We start from the raw sequence: 13,320 nt of genomic DNA, 5'->3' as shown, positions 1-13,320 counted from the left end.
ACCAGACAAAGTAGATTTTAAAACAAGAGGTATTGCTAGAGATAAAAAGGAACACTTCATAATGATAAAAGGTTCAGTTGAACAGAAAGATGCAATGCAATGCTAAAGGTAAATGCTAAATTTACTTTACCTAATAACAGACTCAAAAAGCAATACTTACACGTCTAAATAGACTGAAGTACAGAGATAGAATTTGTAAACAAAAACTTACACACAAAAAAAAGTACAGGACTGGATGGCTTCACCTGTGAATTCTATGAAACATTTACAGAAGAATTAATACAAATTATTCTCAAACTCTTCCAAAAGGTAGAATGCTTTCTAATTCATACTATGAGGCCAGAATTAGCCTGATAAAAACCAAAGCTATCACAAGAAAACTATGAATACAGACACAAAAATCCTCAATGGAATATTAGCAAACTGAGTCAAACAACATACAAAGGATCTACACTATGACCAAGTGAGATTTATCCTAGGAATGCAGGGTTGGTTTACCACTTGAAAATCAATTAATACATTATATCAATTGAATAAAGAACAAAAACCACATGACCATCTCAAGAGATGCAACAAAGGCATTTTACAAATCCAACAGCCTTTAATGATGAAAAGCAGTCAACAAACTTGGAAAAGAAGATCTTTTCCTCATTCTGATAAAGGACATCTATGAAAAAGCCACGGCCAAATTCATACTTAATGGTGAAAGGCTGAAAGCTTTTCCACTAAGATCAGGACCAAGACAAGGATGTCTGCTCTTACTACTTCTTTCAATATTGTTTGGGAAGTTCTAGGCAGGGCAAATAGGCAAAAAAAAAAAAAAAAAAAAAAAGAGAGAGAGAAGAAAAGAAATAAAAGGCATATGACTGGAAAGGAAGAAGTAAAATCACCTCTATTTGCAAACAATATGATCTTATAGAAAATCTAATGGAATCCACTAAAAAAACTATTAGAATTAATAAATGAGTTCAGTAAGGTTGCAGGATACAAGACAAATAAAATCAACTGTGCAACAATTAAAAATGCAACTGAGTAAACAGTTCCACAGTGGCTGGGGAGAGTAGGGAGGGTGAGGAGGAAAAGGGAAAGGTTATTCAACGGGAATATCAAGTTACATTTAGAGAGGCAGAATAAGTTCTGCTGTTCTAATGTCCAGTAAGGTGACTGTAATTAACAACATTGTATTATATACTTCAAAACAGCTACAAGAAAGGATTTTGAATGGTCTCATCACAAAGAAATGATAAAAGTTTCAGGTGATGGATTTGTTAATTTACCCTGATTTGATCATTACATAATGAATACATGTACTGAAACATCACACTCTTTCAGTGGGTCCTCAAACTTTGTTTTAAATGATTAAAACATTTACATGATAAAATATCTGATATAATTTATTGATTATCAAGTGTTAAACCAACCTTGCATTCCTAGGACAAATCTCACTTGGTCATGTATAGATCTTTTTTATGCTGTTGTATGGGGCCATGATGAACAAAACTTTTAAAAGCCTGGTTCCATTCACAGTAGCATCAGAAAGAATAAAATACTTAGAAATAAATTTAACAAAAGAAGTCGCACACTGATCATTTTGTAGTTCCTAAGTGTGATGATTAGGTTTTCATGCTCATGTGTGACATATGCCTCCTTCAAATCTCATTAGGACATCAGCACATTACCCATCTGACATAAAAATAAAAAAGAAAAATGAAAGAAATGCAAACTTTGACTCTGAAAACTATGAAATATTATTGAAAGAAATTAAAGACCTAAATAAATGGAAATATATCCTATGTTCATGGATCAGAAGACTTAGAACTGTTATGATGACAGTATCTTCCAAACTGACCTACAGGTCCAATTCTACCCCTATGAAAATCCTGGCTATCTTTTTTTGCAGAAATTAGTAAACTGATACTAAAACTCTTATGGAAATGCAAGGGACTCTGAATAGCCAAAATAATCTTTAAAAAGAAAAACAAAGTTGGAAGATCCACACTTCCTGATCTCAAAATGACTACAAAGCTATAGTAATCAAGGAAGTGTGGTACTAGCTTAAGTACAGACATACGGATTAATGAACAGGATTGAGAGTCCAGAAATATAAACCCTCACACTTGATTTTCAACAAGGGTGCCAAGATAATTCAAGGGGAAAGAACAGTTTTTGCAATAAATGGTGCTGCGACAACTGCATATCCACATACAAAAAGATGAAACTGGATCCACATTAACGACTCAAATGAATCAGAGACCTAAATAGAGGACTTTAAAACTCTTAGAAAAAGACCCAGGGGTAAATCTTTGTGGTATTAGTTTAGGCAAAGCAGTCTTAGTTATGATATCAAAAGTACAAGGATTTTTAAAAAATTGATAAACTGGACTTTTAGGAAAATTAAAAACTTTTGTGCCGTAAATAAAACCATCAACAAAGTGAGAAGACAATCCACAGAATGAGAGAAAATATCTGCAAATCATTTATCTGATAAGGGGTTTGTATCAAGAATAGGTAAGGAACTCTTATAACTCAATAATAAAAAGATAAACAGACTGGACGTGGTGGCTCACGTCTGTAATCCCAGCACTTTGGGAGGCGAGGTGGGCAGATCACCTGAGGTCGGGAGTTCAAGACCAGCCTGACCAACATGGAGAAACCCTATCTCTACTAAAAATACAAAATTAGCTGGGCATGGTGGTGCATGCCTGTAATCCCAGCTAATCCCAGCTACTCGGGAGGCTGAGGAAGGAGAATAACTTGAACCTCGGAGGGGGTGGTTGTGGTTAGCCGAGATTGTGCCATTGTACTCCAGCCTGGGCGATAAGAACAAAACTCCATCTCAAAAGAAAATAACAATAAATTAAAAATAAATAAATAAACAATACCTTTTAAAAATAGACAAAGATTCTGAAGAGACATTTCTCAAAAAAAAAAAAGATATACTAATGGCCAATAAGCCTATGATGCTCACCGTCATTAGTCATTAGGGAAATGTCAATCAAAGCCACAGTAAAACACCACTTCACACCCACAAGAATGGCCAGAATCAGAAAGACAGATAACACATGGCAAGGGAGAAAGTGGAAACCTCATACACTGCTAGTGGGAATGCAAAATGGTGCCAACACCTAGGAGCAGTTTGGCCATTCCTCAAAATATTATACACAGAGTGACTATACAACCCAACAATTCTACTCACATGTACATACCCAGGAGAAATGAAAACATACGTCCACAAAAACACTTGTATACAAGTGTTCATAGCTGCATTTTTCATAATAGCCAAAAAGTGGAAACAACCCAAATGCCCATCAGCTGATGGACAGATAAAATGTGGTACATCCACAATAAAATATTATGTGTGAATAAAAAGGAATAAAATACTAATACTGCAACACCATGGAGGTACCTTGAAAATATTATGCTAAGTGAAAGATGACACAAGAGAACAAATATTGTATTATTCCATTTACATGAAATGTCCAGAAGAAGCAAATTCAGAGACAGGGATTAGTGGTTGCCTTGTAGCAGAGATTAGTGGTTGCCTTGGGGGAAAGAGGTTAGGGAGAACTGGGAGTCTCTGCTCATGCACACAGGGCTTCTTTGGTGATGATGTCAATGTTCTAATATTAGACTGTAATGTTGGTTGCATGCACAACTCTGTGAATATCCTAAAAACCACTGAATTGGGTGCTTCAAATGGATAAACTGTCACACTTTAAATGGGTGAAATGTATGACATATGAATTATATTGTAATAAAGCTATTTTTAAGAACTTACATAAAGTGTGACCATTATAAAAGCATTCTTAAGGATAAAAACTCCATTTCGCCATCTTGTATGCGTTGTTTAGTGTCTACCACAAGCCTGGGCATGTGATCTAAGATGTACCATGATGTTTGTTTCCCTTTCACCCCCACTACAGTGCCTACTATAGTGTCTCACACACAGTAGATGATCAATAAAACACTGTTGTTTAATTATCTGACTTTTGCTTAGGAAATGCCTTCCTCATAATCTAAAATAAACTTGAATTCAGTAACAATATCCACAAATGCCAAATTCGTGATGAACGGCCTCACAAAAGGACCCTTTTTAAGTTTTTTTGAAGTACTGTATTGAAGTATGGTTGCTCGCTACAACCCACCCCCCATTTTTTTGAGACAGGGTCTCTTTCTGTCTTCCAGGCTGGAGTACAGTGGCGTGATCATGGCTCACTCCAGCTTCAACTTCCGAGGGTCAATCGATCCACCCACCTCACCTTCCCCAGGAGCTAGGACTTCAGGCGTGCACCACTGCACCCAGCTAATTTTTTTGTTATTTTTGTAGAGACGGGATCTCGCCATGTTGCCCATGCTGGTCTTGAACTCCTGAGCAATTCACCTGTCTCAGCCTCCCAAAGTGCTGGGATTACAGGCCTGAGCCACCATGTCTGGTCCTTACAAAAGTATTTAATAGAAAATATTTATGGCTATTGATGTTACAAATGAAAAGCTAACACACTGTTTTGGCTTAATAATTTCAAATTTGCAAAATATAAAAGTGCCAAATGTATAACCTGACAGTGGAATCAAACAATGTGAACACGATGCATGGAAAGTATATATTTAAATTAAAAGGTTTTTTCCATGATCACTTAAAACCAGTGAAGCCTCTATGTCAAAGTTTATTTTTATAAGGAAGTGTGAGCAGAAAAGAGTGCTCCTTTTACAAACCATATTTGAAACAAAGCCAAAGCTGGAAATTAACTTTCTTTTTTTATAGGAAGCTGGGAAAAACAAAGTTGTGAAAGGAGAAAAGGAAGGATAGTGTAAGTGATAAAAGCATGTTTTTTTTCACTGGTCTCGTAGCATTCCATATTTCATATTACTTTCATATTATGTATGTATTTCACATTACTTTCATATTATTCTCTAATTTTGACTCACCAAGTCTATAGAATCTCCTAACGGCTGGTTTGGTTGAAATACAGAGTCCTCATTTTCTTCATTCTTTTTGCAAGGCATTTGCTTGGAAGGAAGCAAGTTATACCACAGAGTGAAAACCTCACTGGAAAAGGGTAAATCTGCCAGGCTGATCTGAGTTCCAGCCTATGTAAGTGAAAGAAAACAAAGAAAAAAAATAAAGAGGAGAGAAAATAAAATGTTTAAGTTAGTATTTGTTCTGATAAAGATTATTGAATGAGCTTGTTTTAGGGTAAAAAAAAAATGCAATTCTCCTGACATAAAGCATTGCTGGATTTTTTAAAACATGGGGATATGTTATATTTTCAGCTGTGACTAAATAATAACCCCCCACCTAAAAGTTAATCCTGGGATTAGTTTGTGAGATACCATTTTGCAAAGACCTAATGACTAAGCATGCCCTTTATGTAAATGTGAAATTATTATTATTATTTTTGAGATACAGTCTTGCTCTGCCTCCCAGGCTGGAGTGCAGTGATGCGATCTCAGCTCACTGCAACCTCCACCTCCTGGGTTCAAGCGATTCTCCTCCCTCAGCCTCCTGAGTAGCTGGGATTACAGGCGCATGCCACGACACCCAGCTAATTTTTGTATTTTTAGTACAGACAGGGTTTCACCATGTTGGCCAGGCTGGTCTCGAACTCCTGACCTCAGGTGATCTGCCTGCCTCAGCCTCTGAAAGTGCCAGGATTACAGGCATGAACCACCGCGCCCGGCCTCATAGTACTTCTTATAATATGCTGTAAAGGTGACTTGATTATTACTCACCAACAACCCATTATCCACTGAAAAAAAAATAAAAACTCTACTTTGGTTCTTGAATAAGACATCAGATAGCAACAGTTTTCTCTAGATACATAAGTTAGTAGAATGGCAAAAAAAGTAAAGGATAAAGGCTTTCATATTCCACCAAATCACACAGAGACAAAATCTAAATTAAATTACACTCTTCTTTAAGGCTATCAATTAACACGTTTATGAACTTTGTTGGAGCCTCTGACATCTATTATACTAAATATGACATCTATGATACTAAAGCCTTTCTGATAGCCTAACAAGTCTGTTATCTTTGCTTCTTTCTAACTTCATTGTCAGATAATATTATCAGACATTTTTCTCAAGAAAACAAGAAGAAAAATTAAGAAGAAACCTACTCCTCTTAAACTTTGTTCATCATGAAACATGTGTGTTTCTGTGCTTCCCACTGTACTGCAGAGAAAAGCTCAACTGGAGACTCACATTGTTTTCTGAACACATGGGCACGTCTCTAGATGCCTGCATTTGAACACTTATGTAACTTTACTGGGATGTAATGGTTTTCTGAACACATGGGCACATCTCCAGATGCCTGCATTTGAACGCTTATGTAACTTTACTGGGACGTAATGGTTTTCTGGTTATTATGCACAGCAGCGTGTTAAACTCACAATTAGTTAAGTGTGAAGTCTTCTGCTGTAGCATTTAAATATCGTATTGCTCTAAACAGTAACACCACATCTTCCCAAAAGCTCCAATACTGTGGTGGGGGAGAGTGAGGTGAATAAGGGTACTATATAGTATTCAGTGGTCTTGCTGAATTTTAATTTGTAACAGTGAATTATGTGGGGATGTCATTTTGATATCTGGCTTTATCGTTTATAGTTGTGTGACCGTAAAATATATTACCTCTCAAACAGCTCCTTATCTGAAAATAGGGGATAATCATCCATTTCATAACCAATCTTTCATCGGGTTGTCATGAGGATTAAATGAGATAATATACACACAGCACTCACACAAAGCTTGACATTGGCACTGGGAGTGGTAAGCACACTCCATGAGTGATAGCTGTCACAAAAGTAAAGTTCTTCTGTGGTTAAAAGCTAGAAATAGAAAGCAGCTTTTATAGAAAATCACAATTTATAAGCAGTTTTTAAAGGTCTGGAATAAGAGAATAAACAGAAACCACTATTTCAGAAAAAAATGAAAAAACACTAGATGTTTCCCAAGATGTTGGGCAGGTCTGTAGTGATTCCTAGGGCTGGCAAAATAGCAACTACTATATTCTCAGACCATCCAATCGTAAATGTTATTTGATAATGGGAATTATGAAGAATCCTACCAGGCATTCTTCCCTTCGGTGTTGACTGACACAGCAAAGATCTACTCTCAGTGTCTTCTGTTGTAAAGCTGTTTGGGAAATGGCGACTCTGAACACATCATTGAATAAAATGGATTCTGTGGGCGGATGAACTTTTGTGCGAAACAGACAGCTGACATCAGTTGAGGAAGGAAGAACGGCAACCCTAAAATATCTGCAAAGAACAAGAATAAAACGGATTTCATAGGTACTTTAATTTTACCAGATTCACAGCTATCATTTGAAATTATCTGCAAAGCAAGAAAATGAGGGATCATGGAGTTCATGATCAATCTAAAGTGTTGCTGCTATCACGGGTCCGTGCTCAGCTGCATAGATGCTCTGTTCTGAACCCACCCAAGCTGACTACGCCCCTGAGCATGCAACGGCCCAGCCTCCACTCACCACGAGACTGCAGCAAAGGCACATGATAGGAAAGTGAAGAGGAAGAAAATCCACAGGGCAGACGAATTTAACGTCCCACCTGCCCCATGTACAGCCAATTCCAAAATAAGTTATTTCTGAGCCTGGGAAGGTAGGAACACACTAAGTAGATACTGGTGACTTTATCCCACAGAATCCTCATCCTGAGTATTAAACAAGAGATGCTGATGATCACTTCCCAGGAATGGAATACATTATCCTACTAGAGAAAAAGAAAGGCTAAGTAGCATATTGTTAAGAAAATTTAAAACAGATGAAATAACAGTTCAAAAATATCACTGTCTAGCATCTCCAAAGTCTGAGATACGACAAACTGTTTTAAGAGTCTCTTGCCTTGCAAAATTCAGAGGAAGAGTTACAGAAAAACAATAACTTCTAATACTACTTTAAAGTGACTTTTCTGAGCACACATTATATGAGGACCCACAATTCTTAGAAACAGCGTGAGGTAACTTCCTTTAAATCCCAGAAAGAGAATACCGCTAAGTCTATCCCTCCACCACCATTTCCAGGCTTGTCTAATCTGTATTCTAAAACATGTCTTTCTCCATTAGAAAAACTGTAATTCAAATGCAGAACTGAGTAATGTCATATTATTTTGTATTTCATATCAATACTAATTATGGAGATTCCACATTGAAGACCTAGTGGGCCTGAGGCCCACTGCTGTTGATTAAAGAGCCTTAATAAGACACAGCTCACTGTCCCTGGGAGGCTGAAGATTCAGCAGAAGAAAATCTTTCCTCTGCTTTCGTGGAAAAGTAATAAAGAAGGAGTGTATTAGAGTGGCAATGGAGGGAAGGGATCTTCTGTTTCTCCAGCCATCACACCAGCGAAGCCTTCCGTACCAGCGGCCTAACCACTTAAGTGATTTAAAAATGTTTCCACATTTTAAAAGTGAGATTTTACACAGTTAAGAGCCAAATATACAAGGGAAAGAAGGTAAGGGTATGCTCTCTCTCATTCTGTTGTGGGGGTGGGCGTGTGGGGGGGCATATCTCTACAACCTGGAGTCCAGCAAGCGACTCACAAAAATACCGTGGCTGTTGTCAGCCAGAGGAAGCATAAACTCTGTCTGTCACAATTAATAATCAAAAAATTAACTTTTGAAGTTGGGGAAGAAAAGAACAATTTTAAGACTATCTCATACTAGCTGTCATGTTTAGCAGTGTCATTATTTACGCCAAGGCTTTTACATATGGGTTTAAGGAAAGATTGCTATACGTGTCAGGAAGGTTCGCACCAACTAAACGCGTGCCTGCACACCAGCTGGGGAGCCGAAGAGCAAATGTCTGCTCGTTGGCTGGGCTGAGTATTTCACTGGTCCTACACCACACGGGTATCACCATGCCTCCAGAAGGGACTTGGTGACACCCTATGAGGTAAGTGAGAATGGCTGTGATGGGTTTAGTTGAAGGAGAGCATATTGTAGGTGTGCCCTTACGGTGAGTGTAAAGAAGGTGTGTGTTCTTGGGGTGTTCTGTAGTTTTCTCCTGAAGTTGTGCATTGTTTCTCACTGTTTATTGTTTCAATCTCTGGTAGACTTGTCTTCTCCGTGATCTGCTTTACTGAAAGGCCATCAATGGCATGCTCCAACATCACAAGTTATTTACCGGTAGGGAGAAGTCACAGATTATATCAAGCCAGTCTTCCTGGACACTGCTGACTGGTGTTTCTCATCTCAGGCCTGGGAAGCAGGCTGTCTGTGTTGATCTAGGCACTTCTACGTGATGCCTGCTCTCCTCACTGATCTCACTAATGATGTGGACAGCCCACGCCTTGATTCAGGAAGTTCTCTAAGCTCAACTCTCTTCCTAGAATCCTATCCTACCTCCAATTTTGATGCTTGTCAACACATTAAAATCTACTATCTCACCTGGGCTCGGTGGCTCACACCCGTAATCCCAGCACTTTGGGAGGCCAAAATGGGAGAGCCCAAGGAGTTCAAGACCAGCCTGGGCAACCCAGTGAGACCCCATCTTTACAAAAAAAAAAAGAAAGAAATCTACTATCTCTATTCTTCTGTTGTTGAGTACATAATCTCTACCTAGTTCTTTTTCTCTTAGATCCAGTTTCTTCTTTCTGATGATTATTGGAATGTTAGGAGGTGAATTTACAAGTAACTCTGTAGGAAAAACATGAAGGACTCTTAAATTTATTCTATTAAAAGTCCTATCACTAAGGAATATACTCTATCATTAAGGAAAACATTCACCTGGCTGGGTATAGAGTCTTGGGGATCATCCCTCAACAGCTCTTTTTAAATTTCCAAAGCCTTACAATGCATATTCAAAATATTATTAAAATCCACTTCTTACAGGAAGTTTCAATGCAGAGTGGACATGTATATTCTGGATTCTATGTCTGACGTGCTAAGTCGAAATCTGGATTCTTCCTGGTACTGTCCAGCCATGAGCCCTTCAGAGTCCCTGAAACTCTGATGTCAGAAAATGTTAATGGTGGCGTCTAAGACTTCCAGACTTATCTGTCATAAGATTTTTAGGCTTATCTGTCAGGAAACAGTCTCTAAGCAATGGACTGTGTAGAATTATGTCATCAATTTGTTGGGATTCTTGGTTTGATGAAATGAAATAACTTAAGAACTCACTGGTCACAGGGAAGTAAATGCTTGATGATGAAAACATACATGTACCATGACAAAATGTTTGACTGGCCATGTTGTACTGATACATTAAATTTAATCACTACATTTTAATGTAAAAGATTAGAAAATTCCTTAAACAACAGTAGTAACAATTACACAATAACAAAAGTTTTACTCCTATTTCAATCAAATTCCAAAACAGCATAAAATAGTATTTCTGGTTGCAAAAAAAAGATTAAAAGTCTTGGCTTCTACTGTTAAAAAGAATCAGTTGAATAAGAATTAAAACTCAATAAGTCTTCCTCACATTTTCCTTTTTATCTTTGTCTGCCATTCATTCAGACATGATCAGCCCCGTTATGTCTTTTCCATATCTTCATTTTGATGAACTGCATGATTACAGTGTAAAATTCTCTTACATGGAAATTTTTAAGTTCCTCAATTTGATCTTCACTGATTTTACTTACACTTTTGAAGTATGAGGTATCAAGAAGGCATGAAGGTTTCGGAGCTGTGCTATAATCACCATGAAACTTGAACTTTTTGCATTGTATCTGTCAAAAGAGAGGCTAAATGAAGTCAGGAATCACCACAGGCCGCTTGCCCCGCACAGATGTCAGAACTGCTCCTTTCCCACACACGTTCCTTACCTGAGTCCTATCTGAACCTGGGCGGTCTCCACAATGGCTACGTCCTCTTCACTGTATGTGACATCTTCAATTTCACTAGGCCTATATGGACAGGGAGTAGATGAACAGTTAATTAATGGGGTTACTAATTGTTATGGTTACAGTTTGCCACTTAGCGTTCTGAATGAAAATCCGAATTAACAGCACTCCTATGCCCTCCCAGTGGAACGGATCCCAGTGAAAGCTTACTGTTTTAGAGGCTCTTTTCAAGAAGAGTTCGCCTCTGGGCTTTAGGGCAAAGCCTCTCTGATGACTACTTTCCTTATTACTAGAAATATACCACACCCTAGAGACATTCCAGGCTTTCAGAAATACACATGAGAAGCTTCATGTGCCAAACAGAGTCTGGTGAATTCTTCCAATATTCCCATTAAAATCAAGGTTTTTAAATTTTAAAGAGTGTCATTTGCCTCTGGGTACACCAATCTGTTGATCATTTCCATGGCTAAGTCATTTTTGATATACTGAAATTTTCAGCCACATCACTTCTTTAACGGCTAAAGTCCTTACTAAGCCAAAGAGTGGACTAATGGTAGCAGTCCATTTACAGCATATAACCCACACCCACGGCGAAGGAGATTTGCTGGAGCTACAAGCACCCCTGCTGAATCCTTACTGTTTCACAAAAGCTTCATAGACCCCACTGTCTCCAGCCACAGACTCATCAGATACAGCAGCCGACACACAAGTGGTTTTCTCCCCAAGCAAGTGGATCACTCTTCTTTTTGGTAATGATTTTTCCACATCTATGGAGGGGAGGGTGAGAGCTCTAATCAGAATGTCTTATGTGGAAAAGTTAAGCATTAAATACATACAGTTTGGTCATGAGCAATCCAAAATAAGATATCCTTCTGGGAGTCAAGGATATTAATATTCAAATCTACAGATGCAAACAATTCAAGGCACTATGACTTATAAGATTCCTGGGACGCCAGTTATTTCAGTCATTACTTGGAAGAGAATATGGTTTTTCTTTGTCCTGAAATATTTTAAGGGAAGGGATGAATTACACAAATTCTCATTGGTCCTTAGTCTCTTTCTTTCAAGCATTCACTGTAGTTTTCATATATTCAGGAATAGGAAATGATCTATGTCCCTCAAGGTGACATTTCTATCACAGAGAGCTTCTAGCTACTCAATGGATAAGTTTCCACCTCCTTTGCTCTCCCCTTCTCCCCACATGCCATATTCTACATCTCCTGTGCTACTATTCTAACAGAAATTAAGAAAAAATGTCTTTGACTTACAGGAACTCCTCACCAGCCAACACCATGAAAAAACGTTTTGTGCTACTGAATCTTTAGCACCAATGGTCACTTAACTTTTATCTTAACTCATATTCATACACCAGCATCCTGCAGTGAGCAAGGAGCATTCATTTAAGGCTGTGCTCTGTACTGTAATGAGCTGCAAGCCTGTGGTGCTCTTTCATCCTCTAGTGAGCGAGAGAGAGCGCAGGGATCTGTATTGGTATGCATTTCGGCCCCCTTCTGAGTCGTGACTTTCCATCTTGTTAAGATGTTTAAGTTTTAAGGCTTCAGATTACAGGATTGATTGCTGCATTTTCCCTTTTATTTCTGGCAGTGGGAATGCTTTTTCCTTGATGATGAAGTGCCTTCTCTCTGCCCACCCCCCTTTGTGAGGGGTGAAGGTGATGACATGATTTATTGATTACCCCCAGGAATAACCATAGCAGCCTGAAATTGACTTTGACGATGACAGTGACTGACTGTGGAAGGCCTTCGTAGTTATCCCAACGTGGTTGGTGTCACGCAGCAGGGATTGGCACTGGAGAGCAAAGTTTACATAAAAGGGACTTGACTTTACCTGCCTAAGCCTCTAGAGCACTGAGGGAGATGACAAACGTCCCTGATAGGGAACCACCACCCCCACATGCAGGGCAGATGTCCCCTGAAAAAAAGTGCTGGTAACCTGAAGATAATTCATCTTTCTTTTTTTTTTGAGACAAGGTCTCACTCCTGTCGCCTAGGCTGGAGTGCAGTGGTGCAATCTCAGCTTGTTGCAGCCTTGACATCCTCCTGCCTCAGCCTCCTGGGACCACAGGTGTCCACCATCATGCCCAGCTAATTTGTGAGAATTAGTCTTTACGGTTAAATGCATGCTGTCACTTGTTTTTGGACATGCAACTGAATATTATCTGCAATCAAAGTTCTTGGATGTATTTTCTCTTAGGGTAACTTTTTAACAGCAGTTTTCTAATATATGCATTTAAAAAGTTAAAAACTGTTTCACAAAAGATTCAGAGATACCTGTCTCCAGCCACAAACTTTTCAGACACAGCAAGACCCAAGTGTCAGGAAAAAGGCATGGGCCAACCAGAGACATCTGCAAGACAGGACTCCCAGACCTCAGGATTACTGGGTGGGTGACAGACTTTAGGCAACTTTTCCCCTCATCACTCTCTCCCCTCTTCTCCAGCATCCAGCCTCACTTACTGCCCCTCCAAACTGACTGAACATTAGAAGTGGTCAGTAGATACC

General features: G+C 38.7%; 1 protein-coding gene and 1 non-coding gene across 9 annotated transcripts in view; one reads left to right on the top strand and one right to left on the bottom strand.

Annotated features, from left to right (window-relative positions):
• The window catches only part of WWC2 (WW and C2 domain containing 2), a 218,975-nt gene that overhangs the window by 40,422 nt on the left and 165,233 nt on the right, over positions 1–13,320 (bottom strand). For all 8 annotated transcript variants that reach the window (XM_065545722.2, XM_005556375.5, XM_065545723.2 and 5 more), the window contains 5 exons: positions 11,436–11,565; positions 10,781–10,861; positions 10,598–10,684; positions 7,064–7,256; positions 4,927–5,088 (listed from right to left, as the gene is read on the bottom strand). In XM_065545722.2, coding sequence (XP_065401794.1) covers positions 4,927–5,088; positions 7,064–7,256; positions 10,598–10,684; positions 10,781–10,861; positions 11,436–11,565 — 653 coding nt within the window. The remainder of the gene's footprint in view (positions 1–4,926; positions 5,089–7,063; positions 7,257–10,597; positions 10,685–10,780; positions 10,862–11,435; positions 11,566–13,320) is intronic.
• LOC123573812 (small nucleolar RNA U13) lies at positions 1,586–1,689 on the top strand. Its single transcript, XR_006698544.1, has one exon. It is a non-coding gene; the product is annotated as a small nucleolar RNA U13 (small nucleolar RNA).

This window comes from Macaca fascicularis, chromosome 5 (genome assembly GCF_037993035.2).
Source record: "Macaca fascicularis isolate 582-1 chromosome 5, T2T-MFA8v1.1".
Taxonomy (NCBI): domain Eukaryota; kingdom Metazoa; phylum Chordata; class Mammalia; order Primates; family Cercopithecidae; genus Macaca; species Macaca fascicularis.
The sequence above is the reverse complement of the archived record's forward strand: the minus strand, read 5'-3'. Positions and strand labels throughout refer to the sequence as shown.